Raw genomic sequence first — 18,959 nt, forward strand, 5'->3', positions numbered from 1 at the left:
ACTGGTGACCCTCCAGTTACAAGCCAAGTTCCCTTTCCACTTGGCAACGGGCTGCCCTGAGTTATTAATTCATTAGTATTAGTATTGTTATTGTTGTTATTATTATTATTATTATTGATACTACTACTACTACTACTACTACTACTATATATATACTATACTATATATTATACTATATATGTTTATTAGTTTATTATTAGTATTTATTATTCTCAAATGTTTTTTTCCCCACAAACCAAAGATTTTACATGTACGCCCATGGAACAGCAAAGAAACCAGAAAATACAACTAAGCTGAAAATGCAGAACTTACAAACTGATTAATCGATAATAGTTCATTAATTTAGTTATGAATCAATAATCAATTAATCATTGCAGCCCAAACGAAACATCTTCAAAAAAGCATTTTTCACAAAACAATACATTTTAAAACCAACATATTGTACTGATAAATAATACTGACTCAAGATCAGCTGATTTCAGGTGAAACAACAAATAAACAGGACAAAAAAGGTTGAACATGTGAACATGAAAACTCATGGGGTAAAAGTGCTTTATGGTCTCACATCAGGTTAGTAATAGGAAATACACAGAAACAAAAGTTAAAGAACTACTCCAGACACTCTCTTTCATGTCTATACTTTATCATGTTATGTTGAACCGTTTAAAACCTCAAGCAATGCAACAAGATTCTTGAAGTGGTGCTTCACTGACTGGAATCTCCCACTTGGACATGGGATGGAGGCCTTGAAAGGGTGTAGACAAAGATATCATTTTAAATTTGATTCATTATTGTACAAGTTAGTGTTGAAATATCAAACCTGGGTCACTGCAAATGGGCCCGGTGCCCCGTGCCCTACAGGGAGCCAGCTCTACCAACTGAACGATCTGGAGCCCCCAAATGTGTGTATGTTTGATGTATATTTTTAACCCTGCTGAGGACCATCTGTCCCCCTCTCTTTCTCACTCTCTCTCTCTCTCTCTGTTTCCATGACAACCAAAGATGGAAAATGATTAATTCAAAAGATGTTTTCTATCCTCTGAATCTTGTTTCTTTTTTTAACTGTTTCTCCTTAAGATTGAAATGTTTATTTGACACAATCACCTAATATGCCATGTACACAGTTCTCTCTCTCTCTCTCTCTCTCTCTCACACACACACGCACACACACATTTATATACTCTAACATGACTGTTTTTTTTCTGTGTTGGTATTAAAGTAGAACATTTATATCTTTGTTTCAGTGCTCTTGAAACAGACACTAATATTCCACAAAAAGAGCCAAATGTATTGCCTCAGGCCAAATGGCTTCCTGCAGACACACACACACACACACAGAGAGACGGAGAGAGAGAGAGAGAAAGAGAGAGAGAGAGAGAGAGAGAGAGAGAGAGAGAGAAAGAGAGAGGGAAAGATAACGCAAAAAACACCCCCTCTCTCAGCACTATGGACAGCTCCTCCTCTTCCTGCTGCTCAGATCTGTTCACCAGCCAGGCTGTGACATCATTACACACACACACACACACACACACACCAGAAGGAGGTGGAGGATCTTGTTTCCACTCCGGTGATTTTTTGCGTCGCATCAGAGAAGGAGGAGGAGGGAATCATACATAACGCAACAGATAACCAGGTTAACAACCAGCCTTACAACCACGTTGATAACCAGGTTAACCAGCAACTAAACCTGCAGGTTAACAGAGAAAACCAGGAGGCTGTGGATGTTTGTTGTTTGAGGAGATGAACCAGATGGAGTCTGAAGAAAATCTGCTCCATGTTTCTCTGCTGCTGCTGCTCTTTGGATCACAATTCACCCTGGTAATGTTATTCTATTCTATTCTATTCTATTCTATTCTATTCTTTAGTCACAGACAGTGTGAAACCTCTGTCTCTGTCTGATACCGATAGCAAATTTGATTCACTGAAATATATATTCACGTTTGATAAAAAACTTGATATATGGAACACGTTTTGATGTAATATTAATTGCGGCTAAACAACCACACTCACATCGCTGAGCTCCGATTAGGATAGAAAACATATCTCTGAATTTGTACATGAAGATTTAATTAAAGCATTATTGCTTTAACATTAAGAAAAATGTATAAAAAGGATTGGAATATTAAGAAATCTTGAAACATAAAAAGGAATGCATAGTACAACATAAATAAATCAGTGTGTGATACAGTCTGTAGAGGGCGGCCACCACAAACCACACTGCACAAACAACTTCCTGGTGTTGGAGACATTTCTGATATGTTGTTCAGACCAATGCCAGCAGCCGCCCTCACAGACTCTGAGGCACATTCACAGTCTCAGATTTTCTGCCCTTGATTCTGAATCTCTGCTCATGAACCAAACTTTGATGGCAATGTATAATTAAATTAGTCTGAATGTTCTTTTTAGGGGTAAAATGTGCCCACCTTCACATTGATCATTTTAGCCCTTGCTGTCTTTCTGTGCACTCAGACACAAAGCAGTTGACATCATCAAAGTCTGTGGGGGTTAGGGTTGTGATTGTGACATCCTGTGTCACAGGTGGGTCCAGCAGCACCTGAGGAAGGCTGGCAGGTGTACAGCTCAGCTCAGGACACTGATGGTCGGTGTGTTTGCACCGTGGTCGCTCCTCAGCCAACAGTTTGCTCCAGAGATGCTCGAACCAAACAGCTCAGACATCTGCTTGAAAGGGTATGAAATACTACTCCCGCTGAGAACTGCACTGCCGATACTACTACTGATCACAGTGCTATCTACAGCAGTACTCCAGAGTCTCATAACAACCTCATTGAGTTGAGTGATTGTGTTGTTTTCCAGGTGCAGAACATGAGTCAGTCTATCGAGGTGTTGGACCAGCGCACTCAGAAAGATCTGCAGTTTGTGGAGAAAATGGAAGTTCAGGTGAAAGATCTGGAAAACAAGTTCAAACTGGTGGAGGACGGACATGAAACCAACATCGCCAGACAGTTCAAGGTACCTCCCACTTCATCAGGATAGAGATTAAAGGTCCAGCATGTAAGACTCTGTATGAAATTTAAAATGAAGCTCTCGTGTCGGCTCATTCAGGAAGACTACTCTGTTGCAATCATAATCTCATTCAAATACTTTTATACTTTCATCTCCTCATCTTCAAATCAACAAAGTCATTATCCATCAGAGCGGTATATGTCTGTCTGTATTACTAAATTATTAAACACTAAATTATGAACATTTTCAGTCAATAAAAGATACCAGAATATGTTAGTGATGTTCACATCTGTTTAAAATAATAAATAAATGATAATAATACTAATAATAATATTTAAACTAAAAACTGAACCAGTGTCACTTTTTTGCCAACTTGCATATTTAGATTATCCTTATTTCCAACATGAATGATTTCAACTTCAATCACACAGTCCATTTTATTTGGTGTTGTGTTTTTATGCTGTCCTTTCACGACACACATTTGCTAAGAAGTCAGTGAATAGAACTAAACATGAGTGAAACATGTTTACATTTTCCACTAGATATTGTTCTTGTTTAACAATTAAAAAACTAGATAGATAGATAGATAGATAGATAGATACTTTATTCATCTCACAGAGAAATTCACAGAAAACAAACTAGAAACAAACATTGGATTATTGCGAGAACAGGTACCTTTACATGTCATTTTACATCATTATCTGTCACATAACGCACCCTTTGGATTATTCTGGGCCATAATAATGAATTGGAAGATTAACATAAACAGAATAAACTGGCATCTCGTGAGAAGTAACATAAAAACATAAAAAAAATAAAAGTGCCTGCAATATTAAATATATATTAAAGTGTGAGGGACAGTATCGGCTCACTTCAAGCATTGCAACAAATAATTCTGTTCAATCTGCTCATTCCATGTCATTCGGCTGTTTCTCCTGATAGTAATGTTAACTATATAAATGTTTGGATCACTAAAGTCAACAGATGTCTGTAGTTTGTTTTTGAAAACGTTTATTTTATATGTTGAAACCTTTTTCATATCCTTGTCTAAAAGACCAATTCTTTCATTAAGTCCACATGTGAATGATTACCTGGTATAACTGTCTGTAGGCCCGTTTCATACTCTTCATCACCTGCCTTTTTTTGTGGTGATGCACAGACTGCACGTGGATTAACGTGAGCACACCTCTAGTTTGGGCCTGCGTCGACTGTACGTGCTGGTAGGGTCACTGCTTTGCCTGTGTGCTTAAGGTTATGGACTGACAGCCGCTGCTATCAGAACAGCACATGATCGTCTCTGTGACTCAGAGTGAGATTTCTGCTCGCCTGTGATGCGTTCACTGATGCTCACATGATCCTCCCGCTCTAGTCTCACAGCATTCGCACACACACATATACACATTGGTGGAACAATCTGTCCCCACTGTCCACACACAAGCCTTCACACCTTTGCTCCCTGTAACACCTTGCAGTCCAGTTGGTGGCATGATCTTGTTTTGGTCAAATGAAACAACAAAGAAAGAATATGAACATGGAAACATGCTTAAGGTTATATACTGTACATACATGTATGTACAACTATGCAACGAGAACATCCAAAGAAAGCAAACTCTTACGGAGAAAATGCTGCTACTGGAATGGAATATAAGGAGTAAACATCCATGGAAAGCTAGACAGATTATTACGAACAGAACCATGGGCATGCACACACATGAGGAAATGTTGTAAACAGAGACATGGAAACGTATGATTAACTGAACGCACCCTGCCAATGCTCTCACAGCTCATGACCAAAGTCTTCACAACATGATGGAGAGGTGTACACTGCTGAAGCAGAGAAGTTAGCCAGCGAGTAACAGAAAAGTTCCACTGCAGACAAGAACTTCCAGTGTGTTGAGGGTTGTTCACAATACAATAAAGCTTGAGCCATCTTTGCTCTTCTGTCTCTCTGTCTGTGTGTCTCTTTCAGTCCATCAAAGCAAAAATGGAGGAGTTACGTCCTCTGATCCCAGTTCTCGAAGCCTACAAGGCCGATGCTCTGCTGGTCCAACAGTTTAAGGAGGAGGTAGCAAATGTGACAGAGCTGCTGGGGTCACTGCAGGAACAAATGGGAGGACTGGATTATCAGGAGCTCCACAGTCGAGTGATGACTCTGGAGGACCGACTGAAGGCCTGCATGCAGAGGCTGGGTGAGTAAACAACGTATTAAAAACTTAACTCAGTTCACCTGAAGAAATCCCAGCTGCGTTTGTCAATGTGTGAGTCTTTATGTTTCAGCCTGTGGGAAGCTGACAGGAATTTCTGAGCCAATCACCATCAAATCGTCTGGATCCAGATTTGGATCATGGATGACTGACCCACTGGCTCCGCCTGGAGACAACAGAGTGAGTCGCAGCAACAAAACATCAATAGCAGCAAATGATGTAAAGGAAAAAACTGACAATGAACACGGATGAGAAGTTGAACAGCCTTTAGTGAAGCAACATTTTATTTTGAAGATGCAAGTTACATAGTGCCTCCTTGCACAAGGTCAAAGGTCAGGACAGTTGCACATGGTTGTTGGGATTTTTGGATAACTGCCAATGTTTTTGCCCGTTAAGACAAACTGAAATGCTAATGTTAGGATCAGTCGGAAGCTCTTTAACCAGGAACCATTATGTAACATGCTTTGCAGTTCTCAGCATCCATGTAAGGACAAGACAGGGAGATCTAGGAATAATAATAATGGGTCATGTTGACCTGAGTGCTGGTTCCATTTGGATTCCAGACGGGGTATGAAAATATAAAGCAGAATATTAGAGGGAGAGGATAAATAAGAAATGTAACAATACTTCATAGCACTGTGTAACTGTGACTCGCCAAAGGCTGTTTCACTTCACATCCGCAGAGTTCTGGCAAACGCCCTCACCAGCAGAGAGGCTTTAACTCAACAATGCCCTCTAGGCACATGTTACAAAATGTTGTATACAGTATACATCAACATACTCACATATTTTTTTATCCCATTAACAGCAGCACAAATAAGTCACAAATGATTTTTAGATCACATTTTTCATTATTGATTTGGTTTCTGCCCCCACAGGTTTGGTATATGGATGGTTACCATAACAACCGCTTCGTAAGGGAATATCAGTCAGTGTACGACTTCATGTCGACTGACAACTTCACCTCTCACCGTCTGCCTCACCCTTGGTCCGGCACTGGTCAGGTTGTTTATAATGGCTCCATTTACTACAACAAGTTCCAGAGTCACACCATCATCAAGTTTGACCTCAGCACATCACTCATCAGTCGCTCTCGGCAGCTCGACTTTGCTGGCTATAACAACATGTACCATTACTCCTGGGGGGGCCACTCAGATATTGACCTCATGGTAGATGAGGGCGGGCTCTGGGCTGTTTATGCGACCAATCAGAATGCTGGAAATATTGTCCTAAGTCAGTTAAACCCAAACACTCTGCAGATCATCCGCAGCTGGACCACCAACCACCCTAAACGCAGCGCTGGCGAGGCGTTCATGATCTGTGGAACCCTGTATGTTACTAATGGGTATTCAGGTGGAACCAAAGTGTACTACGCATACTCCACCAACTCCTCCACGTACGAGTACATCGACATCCCTCTGACAAATAAATACAGTCACCTGTCCATGCTTGACTACAACCCTCGAGAGAGGGCCCTGTACGCCTGGAACAATGGCCACCAAGTCCTTTATAATGTTACACTTTATCACATTATACAGTAAAACTTAAACAAAAAAAAACCCCCTATAATATTACATGCAGCCACGTTGTACGGTACAATTAAAGAACAATGCAGTATTGTTGCAACCTTGCCCTCCAAGAAAAATACCCTCCCACAAATCTAAACTACATTCTTAGTTCTGTGTTTTTTTTTACATTTCAGTATCAACGTGATAATGTCACTAGTGATTTTGGCAATTATAAATCAGATTATAACCATTTACTGGTTATGAATGTGATTAGGTTTAGGGACTTAAAGCATCCGGCTAAGGCTAAGATAAAATAACGTTGGTGTGCTGCTTGGTGGATTATTAAAAATACACTGAAATGTCCTATGTGGCTGATGTGGACATCTTGCTCTCCATAGAAACACATCAGAATGTCTTCACAAGCCAGTAGCTACCCACATCAAATATTCTTGTGATGAATGTCTCACAGACGTGTCAGCAACTCAACATCCTCCCGGTGAGAATTTGCCTCAAAAACCTGTGAATTATACATCACAATTGGTTATATGCCAAAAACAAAGATAATCTGGGAGTAAATATGTTATGAAATGTAATTCTAGAGTGCAGTTTAGCTGTGTGGGAATGTCATTTCTCGGAGACAGAGTTGATCTTTGAGATAAATTCACAGTCCATGTCTGTCTGATTTACTCGTTTTAGGTGATCAGTTCAGGACCAGAGATGCCGCTCTGAGTCAATGCACTCAATATTGAACACAAAGGTTGTAAATTCACTGTTATGAGTAGACACTTTTAATTGGAATACCCCATGAAGTCATGGATTCATTCAAACTGAATTCATGAATTCATTCAGACGGCTGTTCTGAGCCTCTGGAGTGAAAAGTTTCTTCTTTTCTTCTCTCTTTTTGTGTCTCATATGTCATAGGTTCAATTTTACACATGTTCAATAAAGATGTAAACTTTTAAGACAGTAATCAGACAGACCCGGAGGTGTAAGAAGTTGGATTTGTTCTCCGTTGTATCAGACCCTGACCCTGACCCTGACCCAAGTCTTTAAGAGATGTCAGGCTAAATTCATCCTCCACATGCCTCTGGCCTGGGGTGTGTTCCCATGTGTTGGACTGTTAACTTAGATCTTTGATGTCTTTTTTAAGAAAAATACTAAAAATACTATAAATTTAGAACTTGTTCACCTGATATTTTAATGATAACAACTTACACTTTTGACACAGATGAACTTGACACAACTGTACGGAAGCGCATTGCACTCACTCATGGTTTGTTTTTCTGAGTAATTATTTTTTGGTCTGTTTTTAGGAGTAATTTTAGATTCAGTAGATTTACTGAATAAATCTTTTTCTGAGTTTAGAGCACATTTGAAACAATAAACACATGAATTCCTTTATCGAGAGTTCAACATTTATAACAACATGGACAGCTTGTTTAGTTTAATCAAGTTGCAGGTTGGAGGTTCTTGCAAGAGTTCGATAATTCAGTAAAAAAATTACTTAGAATTACTTAAATTCAAAAAAACAAACCAAAAAATGAATTACTCAGAAAAAACTGATTTTTTTTTCAAATGAATGCAATGCATTTCTGTACAACTGAAACTCATTAATACAAGAAATTTAGTTTTGTAGCAGCAACACACACACACACACACACACACACACACACACACGCGCGCGTTTACGCAGCATAATGACATAATGCCCCAGCCCCTTATCCTAACCTTAATCATCACAACTAAATGCTTAACCTTAACTCTTACCCTAACCCTAACCCTAATACAATCCCAATTCTAACTATAACCATAAAAAAGTCTTAACCCTCAAAAAGTCCTTTTAAAGGGTGACAGAACATGAGGACCAGCCAAACTGTCCTCACGCCCTACGGTTTATAAGTTTATTGGTCCTCACAAAGACACCAATACAAGAACACACACACACAAAACGTTTGAACTATTTGTTTGACAGTGACGATTGCAAAGTGTTTTTATGATTCGATTTTTGTCTGTCTGTGACATTTTCTTACTTCTAAGCCACACTTATTCAGAAGTAATAATGGATTTTTACCGTTGTGTATTATACAGCAATACAATGTCTCACTTATCAAGTGTTTCCATCAGTTTTTTAACAACGTTTTAGGCTTGGTGCAGTTTGAGCAGGTGTTGCATACATATTTCACTCCATCTCTTCTAGTTGTCATTCAGATTTTTTGAAGTGTGATTGTATGAGATACTGACACAAAGTGTCAAAGAGCTGTGTGCAAAGGTCACAACTTCAGTTTCAGGATAAAGATAAAGCAAGCAATATATCCTTGAGATATCATAGACTTCAGCTCGTGTAGATTATTCAAAATGAGCTTTTTCTTGTGTCCCCACTGGTATTTTTACTGAGCACAAGCCTGCCACGATTTATAGCAATGCACAGAGTCAGTTATTAATATGACAACACTTCCTGTAATCTGCTGTAACTCTATATTTTGGAGATGCAGTCTTATCAGCTGAATACTTAAGATTCTGGCGGCCTCATTAATAACCATTACATATGCACACAACTGTGTGACAGAGGTATTTCAACACTTCACACACTAAATCATGGAGGGGAAATATGTGGACTAAAGAAACACCAGCCCATGCACACACTTCTGAATAAAGTGAGAGCAGTGTAATGAATACAAAAAATATCTCAACATAAATGCTGCTGTCATCAGAGGACAATTGAAAATTCACTGAAGTTAAAATATCGGTGTCTTAATATTTTGCGTGAACATATCAAATATACCTAAAATTACCATCAGGACTAAATTGCCATCATCGGTTGTAGAAATCCAAGGAAAAATCAAACAGAATTATAGCTGCTTATCATATTATTGATCAGTAATCAGGTGTGATAGAGAACTAGACTGTTTCCAGTCTCCAGTGGAAGTGTTGTGAGTCGAGCATTTGCAACAACTGCCGACGCTGCAACTTAAAAAAAAGGACAACAAATGTTATAAAACATGTGTCTATATGGGCTGAGCCTTAATGAGATGGAGGGATTGCACTGGGTCGATTGGCACATATAAAGTGAAGTAACAGTGTCACATCTGAAAGATGGTCTTCATCTCAAAACGTTAGTAATTAATTGACCTGGAAATGAGACTCAACGTTCAACTGTTTTCTAGCGATTCTGATGATTAGAGTTTTAAAAATAGTTGGATTTTGCCAGCTACATACACGCCTACAGCCTATAGATGTTTAACAAATACCACAAAGAGACAATGTTTTTCTCCCTGGTTGGTGTTTCCACCCCATGTCAGACCACTTAATCTCAGTTGTCCTTTTTTGTTTTTGCATTACCAGCCACAGAAGCTGTGAGCCACATTGTTTGTGAGAACTGCCTCCATTCTCCACAGGAACCACATGTACCATGTTTTTTATATTCATGAGGGACTGAGGAGGCGGCATGGAGCTGCAGTGGTTACCATTGTTGGCCAATTGCATGTTTTCCCACTTCCTCCCACAGTCTAGAGACGTGCAGGCTCAGTACAGACTCCACATTGCAAATGTGAGTGTGAATAGCTGTTTGTCGAAATCGTCTGTGCTGTGGAATGACTCTGATCATTTCTTTGGCTGATACCATTCTCAGCTTCTGTACATTCTTGGTTATGGTTCCTATCAGTAGGTAAAGTGTTCTGGCTTCTACATGGAAAGTCAACCACTGGCTCCTCTAATCTGCATGCTGATGTGACTCTTAAAGGTGACATAGACCGGAAGCTCCAATTAACGCTGCGTTTGTGTGTGTATCTGCGTCATTACCTCGTTTATGAAACCCTAAAGTTTCAGAACAAACAGTTCAGCCACTGCTGAGAAAATCGTGTTGTATTGTTTTCCTGGGCTCTGCGAAGCGGATCGGCACTTCCTTAATTTGATGTCGTCATCAGAAATCCTCACCACCGTAGCGCCTCCCGGTGCGGGCACTAGTCCGGGCACATCCGGTTGCGTACATTCAACCGCAGAAGAAGAAGAAGAACTAGCCTCGTTGTAGCTGCTGAGATGCAGAGCATCCACCGTGCCAGAGGGGGAGCTGTGTATCTGAGAGCTGGCCTATCTATTACGTCACTTCCAGGTACCTGGCCAATCACAGGACAGTAGGAAAGCTCTCGTTGGCTGGCCAATCACAGCAACTGTTTGGTCTGAAACAGCGCGGCTGACGAGAGCGTCAGTGAGGAGATATTTTGATCGGCTCGTTTGCAGCGATTAGGAGGTTTTTAATCATGAAAACAAGTTAATATATGTAAGTAGACCTCCATAACTAACATATATGTGTGATACAAGCATTCTATGTCGCCTTTAACACACACACACACTGCTCACACAGTAGATGGAGTACGTCATCAGAATACACTTCCACAGAGGTTAAAGTCACCCATGACAATACACTTGAGTAAAAGTCTTCACTTTTTATTTTATTTTAAATGTACTTTGATAGTAAAGGTTGCAGTTAATGGGAGAGTTTTGACAATAATGAAGTTATTTCTCCACATTAAACATTGAGCATTAATGTAAAACAGAGAAGGTCCTCAGAGCCTTAAGTATATTAAAAAACAAACAGTGTTATTTCTTAGTTACATGACGTCACTGATGAATGATGTGTGATAGAAAAAGCACTGCATATACAGTATTATGTTCCTTAATGAGTGTGCGTGTGAACGGGTGAATGGCAAAACTATAGTGTGTGGCCATCACCATCATTTACCATTTAATATTAACCCCTTATCCTGCTTTATAAAGGAGAACCCAGTCTGCAGCTCCAATCCTGATACTCAGCTTCTTCCACAGCACAACTGTGATAACATTCAGTATGTTTGTGTTTGTGTTTACTGAGATTTTATCTGAAATCATTAAAGGTGATATTTCATGCCATCCATACCCAGCAGAGTCTGGCAGTGGGTCAGTTTGTGTTTTATGGAAGGACTGAGGACTAAGGTGGATGTAAACATGTAAGAAAACAGTGATCACACATAGCATGTTCTATTCAGTATAAGGATCTGTCACATTTAAAAGATTTGTGTTATGTGGTCCTTCTCTTGTGTTGGATGTATTTTATCAGTATGTTTATACAGAGTGGGATTTACACATAATGGTGTAATGCTTTTTAAAATTTTGATTCAGTTTATTTTTGAATTTCTGCTTCTTTGTGCTTTGTATTTAAAAGGTTCGTTACTGTACGTGATGTCTTTGTTTTTCATAGACATTCAGACTTTGGCCTCTATAGCTTCACAATGCCATGAACAACTGCAAGTGGAAGGAGAACAAACTGCAGGAGATGATGAATTATTCAACAGAATGCATGTAAAATGTTAAAGAGATCACTCCATTTTGTAACCAGTAGCCTTAATAGCTTCTGTTTCTGACTCCATAACCCAACCACATGTTTGTGTTTTGTCTTTTTAAACAAATAAAGACACTTCTCTTGATAAATAACCTTTACCAAACCCAATGATTCATTCATTTATTTGAGGTAAATTAGGGTAGGACGGGTGTTAGAATTAAAAACAATGGGATTTGCGATTTCACTAATGTGTGTCAACAGGCTTGGCCATAGTTGCAGCCATGGAGCCAAAAACATGCCTCTGTGGTTGCAATTATTAGGAAAAACGATTTATTTTATATAGTTGTATAGTGTATATATTTATTTTTAATACATTTTCAGGTCTCATGATGGTGTGCAGACCACATGTTCATCTGGAGGTGATAACAGCATGTTTAAAATAAATCAAACAAGCTGTACAGATCAAACAAAAATGTTGATTAACCAAAATACAAAAACAAAATAAACAGACAAAAACCCTGACCACACACACGCCTCTGGAACTCTCTCCCACATAACATCCGCAACTTTGACTCCGTTCACACCTTTAAATCCAGACTCAAGACCTTTTCAGAATTGCCTCTTAACTTGTTTAAAATCATTTAAAAAAGATTACTACATATATTCATTATTTATAATATTATAATTAAATTAAATTATATAAATTATTATTAAAATTGCTAGCATTGCAAAAGCTTGGACAAAAGATGGCTTTACAAAATAATGCTTTCATTAAAGTTAATGTATTACACTTTCAGCAACTAACAAATGCAAAGTTATTACATCATCATCATCATCATCATCCTCCTCCGCTTATCCGGGGCCGGGTCGCGGGGGCAGCAGTTTCAGCAAGGGACCCCAAACTTCCTTTTCCTGAGCCGCAGCGACCAGCTCCGACTGAGGGATCCCGAGGCGTTCCCAGGCCAGAGTGGAGATGTAATCTCTCCACCTTGTCCTAGGTCTACCCCGAGGCCTCCTCCCAGCTGGACGTGCCTGATATACCTCCCTCGGGAGGCGCCCAGGAGGCATCCTCACCAGATTCCCGAACCACCTCAACTGGCTCCTTTCAATGTGAAGGAGCAGCGGTTCTACTCCGAGCTCCCCCCGGATGACCGAGCTTCTCACCCTATCTCTAAGGGAAAAGCCAGCCACTCTCCTGAGGAATCCCATTTCGGCCGCTTGTACCCGCGATCTCGTTCTTTCGGTCATGACCCAACCTTCATGACCATAGGTGAGGATAGGAACGAAGACTGACCGGTAGATCGAGAGCTTTGCCTTCCGGCTCAGCTCCCTTTTCGTCACAACCGTGCGGTAAAGCGAATGCAGTACCGCACCAGCCGCTCCGATTCTCCGGCCCATCTCCGGCTCCCTCGTCCCCTCACTCGTGAACAAGACCCCGAGATACTTGAACTCCTTCACCTGGGGCAAAGTTCTTACATTTTTGTAAAACAATAAACATGTTCATTTCCTATGTACTCCAAATTCAGCTTATTTTTTTTCTGAACCATGGAAAAGCATAGCCTGCACACAGTGATTACATACATTCATTCATTCTCAACTGCTTTATCCTCCACTTGAGGGTTGGGTCGTGATTGAGGGTGAAAGGCAGGGTACACCCTGCACAGGTGGTCAGTCCATCACAGAGCCACATGCAGAGGCAAACAAGGCGGCAACTCAATACTGACTATGCACAGATATAAAGAACACAACAACAAGACTTACTACCTTAAAACAACATGAACAGCTTGCTACTGTCTTTTTCTTGATCAGTTTCCCGTCTTCTTGGACATCACCTCCCCCCTGGCTGGCCTTTGTACCCCTCTCAGGGTTAAGACCGACAAAGTGCCTAAAAATGTTAAAACACATTTAAATATGAGGTGGGGATTATTGACACTCAATACTGAACCTCATCAAATCAATATGACATGCTAAATCTGTGCTATCCACAGCCCTACTCTTTCTATCTTTATGGTGAAAAATTAACAAACAAACAAAAAAGACTGAATTACATACAAACTGACATAACAGAGTAAGTTTTATTGAAATTACCTTGTTCAGTAAGTACAAGATGATTTATCTTAACTGCATGTTAAAGGAAAAAAACAGCAGGTGGCAATTCTCAAACCACTCTGGTGCTGGAAGGATCCTTCTATCACTGTCCGGTCATTTAAGTGGAATATTAAAAAAAAAAAACATTCACACGGATCATGTTATATTTAATGATTAGAAATACATAATTGTTTGAATCGGACATAACTGCAAAATTGTATGACTCCACAAAATAAATAGATAGATAGATAGACAGACAGACAGACAGATAGATAGATACAACATAGATACAAAATATAACAAGTACTAAAATACAATGCATTTTTGCATAAACTCCAAACCCTGGATTACCCAAGGTTTCAATTTGAAACCTGGACTGAGATGGCAAAAGAGAAAATAAAATGTCTTTCAATGCCAAGGTCTTAAGACAACTTTTCATAACATCTTCCAACAGTTTACTCTGTCAAGACATAAGCTCCTGTCCTGAGCGCAGACACAAAACATGTGACTCGGCATCAATGTACTCATCATGAATGAATCATCTATCATTATTTACATTGTTTTAATCTTATTACACTGTCTACTTAGATACTAATTTGCTGCAGATGTGAAAGCTTGCAAGTAGAAAGAAGATTTAAATTTAAAATGTGTTGAATGGTAATGACCACTAGGTGGCACTACGTGCACACAACTGAGGTAGAGAGCGTCGAGAGGAAACGCAAGTAGGAGAACATGAAGAAAATGTTTAAAAGTGAGGAGATGAGAACGAGAAATACAAAGACAAATGATAAATAAATAAATAAATAAATACATGAATAAATAAACACATTTCTTCTTTTGGTCCCTTGTGGTTTGAACAATCTCCAAAGGCTTTTCACGCCTGAAACTCACCACCTGTGTCTCTCTATCTCCCACACACACACACACACACACACACACACACACACACGTCCTTTAAATACAGTTGAAGTCACGAGAACAACACCAAGTTCTTCTTATCACAGGTGTATCATTATGTAATGTAATGTAATGTATCAGGACACCAGTAAGGACAGTGTTGTGTCATATTGTGTATTCTTTAGGTCCACATATTATTGGGGGAACACAATTCTCTGAAGGGTTTTGGATACAGAATAATGCAGTTACTTTGTGTTGAACAAAATGTAGCAGTTTTCTTGTGAAAGAATGGTTTGTAGGGGAGCAGATTACTCTAAATGCAAAATGAGAACAAGTATGACTTAAAAATGAGAAAACGTGGTTGAGTTACAGAAAGTAATGTGCAACAGACGTGAGAAGGTGAGCGATGACACACAGATCCATACAGCTCAGGATGGATCTGTGTGTCATCGCTCACCTTCACATGTCTCTTCATCTGCTTCACACGAACATACAGTTTGTACTCAGTCTTGTATAAAGTACTTGAAAGCGATACTTGAGTAAAAGTACAAGTATCTTACCAGAGAATGACTTGGTAGAAGTTAAAGTCACCTTTTAAAATATTACTTGAGTAAAAGTCTTAAAGTACCTGACATTTACTGTACTTAAGTATCAAAAGTAATTTTCTGATATAAACTGTACTTAAGTATTAGAAGTAAAAGTAAAAGTATTTAAACAAAGTGAGCAATAACGATTTTGAATATGCCATTTATTGTGGCTTCTTAACAATAAAAGCATATTAATAGGTACAGGCGAACAACTTCAAACACTATTAAAATAAATCTTCTGTCATCAATGGTGAAAATCTCTCTCTCTCTCTCTCTCTCAACCTCCCTATGTCTGCTTGTATTTTTGAAACTTTTTAGAACCTTTGGAGTCTGTGGAGCAGCTGCGTCCGGAGTGTACAACAGAAACCCAAAGACCAGAGCCTCAGTGTCGGACACGGTAAACAACGAGCCGCTGATGTGTTTTAAGTCCACTTGGAGCCGAAATCTGCGGCTAACAGCTTGCGCTGCTAAAAACAACTAGCGACAACAAACAGGCATTACGTCACCAACTTAACTCTTATTTTGTAGTAACGAGTAACCAAGATGGTTAAGGTTAAGTATTTGTACTTTGTTTCATTACAACACTGTTTGTACTAACCCCATGTTGCTCCTGTTGGCGAGGTGTGTGAATGGGTATAAAAGACTAGAAAAGTGCTATATAAATACGGACCATTACCATTTAACCCTCACACTCATGTGTTCATTACAAACTGTCCTGTACAAAGACAGAAATACAAGAGCACAGATGAACAGAATAAGTGAAACGACTCAGTTGAGCCAAGCTTGGAGGCTCAATTATGTGTAGGTGCCTTCTTGACCTTCAACTAATCAAACAAATCTAAATGAATGATGATTATATTTTAGGTGATAAGTTGCTTAAAGCCCTTTTATACAACATCCTCTTTTTTTACTTAAACTGTTATCTTTTGAATTTCTCTGCCTCAGCACTTGTCTCTCTCCTTCTCCCTTTTTTATTTTTATCATTTGCTTTCTGTTTCAGTGAATATTTTTAACATTTAACAGGGTCAGTTATAGCTGCAGCATCATACATTTGTATGTGAGAACACTGTTGCTTTGATTTGAACCATCCATCCATTCATCCATCCATTCATCCATCCAATCTTCTACCACTTAATCCTCCTGAGGGTTGCGAGGCTCTGCTGTCAAGCCCAGCTGACATAGGGCGAACAGTGGGGTACACCCTGGACCCTTCCAATCAGATGATGCCCACACTAATGTCATTCATACCGTACCATTTTTTACTAGACCATTCAAACGTCAAACATGCAGGTCATGTTCAAAGGTTCCCATGTGAGTTCACAAGTCCTCTTTGAATGCATAATTTGCCTCACAGTTGCATTAATAACTATAGAGTCCATGATAATGCTGATGCACAGATGCAGCCCCTATTACCACTCTTTGACCCATCATTTGACACACACCCTGGTGACACGTGGTCTCAGGAAGGAAGTGACACATGTCTACTGAGAGCACCACACCACACATATGGTTAAATGTTGCTTGTCACCTGGAATGATCTGCGTATCTAAGAAGGCACAGTTCAGTGTGAAAGACTGTGTTCACATCACCTAATTAGGTTTCAATGAAGCAAAATGCAAAATGAAAATGTGTGTGTGTATGTGTGTGTTTGTGTCACACTGTAGGGATTAAAGTCTACTTGCACAATCACACATTGTGGAAAATTGTGGTTAAAGGTAATATGGATTTTTCCTGCCAATAAATCAAAGCAGTCAAGCGAAAATAAATAAATAAGTAAATAAAATAATAAGAAGTGCATGTTCATAGTCGGTTGTGCAGCATCTCTGTCTTGTTTGCCCTTTCATGTGTGAATATCCTGCCAAGTCTTGTGTAAGTGACAAAAGCAACAACTGAATAAGCAATTTGTAATGACGTCCTTCAGTGCAGGAAGTGACCATATGAGGTTTCAGCTGATCCTGGCTGCATCTCAGTCTTCAAGGACTAACTGCGGGGAGCACGTTTTACCGTATAAACAAAACAACTGAGAATTGTGAAATGAAATGCATAGACTGAGTATTATGCAAATGGTAAACGATGGAGATATCATTGGATTGAAGCTCTTGGTTTGTCTTTGGTTGTAAAATATTCTGTGTAGGAAAAAAATAAAAAAATAAATATGACATGTAGGCTGTTTGTCTCCATGGGGCCCTGTGATGGACTGGCGACCTGTCCAGGGAGTGACCCGGCCTTTTTCCCTGTGTCAGCTGTGTTTGGCACCAGCAGCCCCGCGACCTTCATGTGAAGGATGAAGTGGTAGACGATGAATGGATGAATTAATACAATTTAACATGTATATAGAAATGACCTTACAGTTAACTGAAAAAAATTGTAAGAATTTAGGTGTGATATTATTATATAAAATACTTGTCAAAGAAACAACTGGTTTTAGTGTTATGACTGATCAGTGTAGTCAGTAAGAGTGTGACATGATATTTCAACTTTATTTTTGAAATCTCAAGTTTAATCTCAACAAATCAAGTTGACAGTCGAAGTGTCGAGATTAATCTCTTCAAGGCAAACAATATTTGTGTGGCCTTAATATTCCGTCGTACCCACGACCAGATTTTGGAGAAGACACTAAAAACTTGGTGCTGGCAGTGTTGTTAGTAATTTAATTAAATTCAATCCTTATTTCAATTTTAAGTACAGGGTAATGAAACGCAGTTTAGCATCCAATTAAAGAGCAGCAAGTGCAGTATATACAGCATGTACAGTTAAAGAGCAGTTATGTACAGCAGTATAGTTAAGTAGTTTAGTAAGAGCAGTATAGATACGGTGGGAATATGTACAGGTAAGAGCAGAATATGGTGGGGATATATTAACATGCAATAGATGATATACACGATATACAGATGTAAAAGTATGGTCAAAATATACAGATGTAGGATACATTGTATACAGATGTAGTATTCTGAAGAAAATATACAGATGGGTTACGTACATACTAGATACTAGATACTAGATAGTGTAGTGGTGTGGGAAGGGGTGAGGAAGATTCAGTGGGAGTTCAATAGGGAGACAGCTGTGGGGGAAAAGCTGTTCCTGAGCCTACTGGTTCTGGTCTTGAGGCTCCTGAAGCACCTTCCAGAGGGAAGGAGACAGAAGAGCCTGTGGGCGGGACGGGAAGAAACCTTAAGAATTAAAAAAAAAAAGTTCACCAGGATGTGAGAGGACAGGTGGTTCTTTGTCAGTTCTCATTATTAGAGTTTTTAATACTTTTCCTTTTTTTTCCTTTTTATGTCGATAAGACCACTTAGTATTTGGTAACCCTTTGAGTGAAGTTCTGAGTTACTGTAAAAAGTTCTTAGTCATGTCCACGTTGAATATAGAGCACTGCTGTACTGTAAGGATAAACTGC

The 18,959-nt window shown here is 39.3% G+C and overlaps 1 protein-coding gene across 1 annotated transcript; it reads left to right on the forward strand.

The window, feature by feature from the left end:
• Positions 1–1,514: 1,514 nt before the first annotated feature.
• Positions 1,515–7,119, forward strand: LOC131464314 (noelin-like). The gene is made up of 6 exons (XM_058636737.1): positions 1,515–1,818; positions 2,539–2,688; positions 2,815–2,970; positions 4,934–5,153; positions 5,242–5,348; positions 6,047–7,119. Exons 1-6 carry the CDS (start codon positions 1,741–1,743, stop codon positions 6,707–6,709), a joined length of 1,374 nt encoding a protein of 457 aa, XP_058492720.1. The 5' UTR covers positions 1,515–1,740; the 3' UTR covers positions 6,710–7,119.
• The last annotated feature ends 11,840 nt before the right edge of the window (positions 7,120–18,959 follow it).

The sequence above is a fragment of the Solea solea genome, chromosome 8 (genome assembly GCF_958295425.1).
Source record: "Solea solea chromosome 8, fSolSol10.1, whole genome shotgun sequence".
Classification (NCBI taxonomy): Eukaryota; Metazoa; Chordata; class Actinopteri; order Pleuronectiformes; family Soleidae; genus Solea; species Solea solea.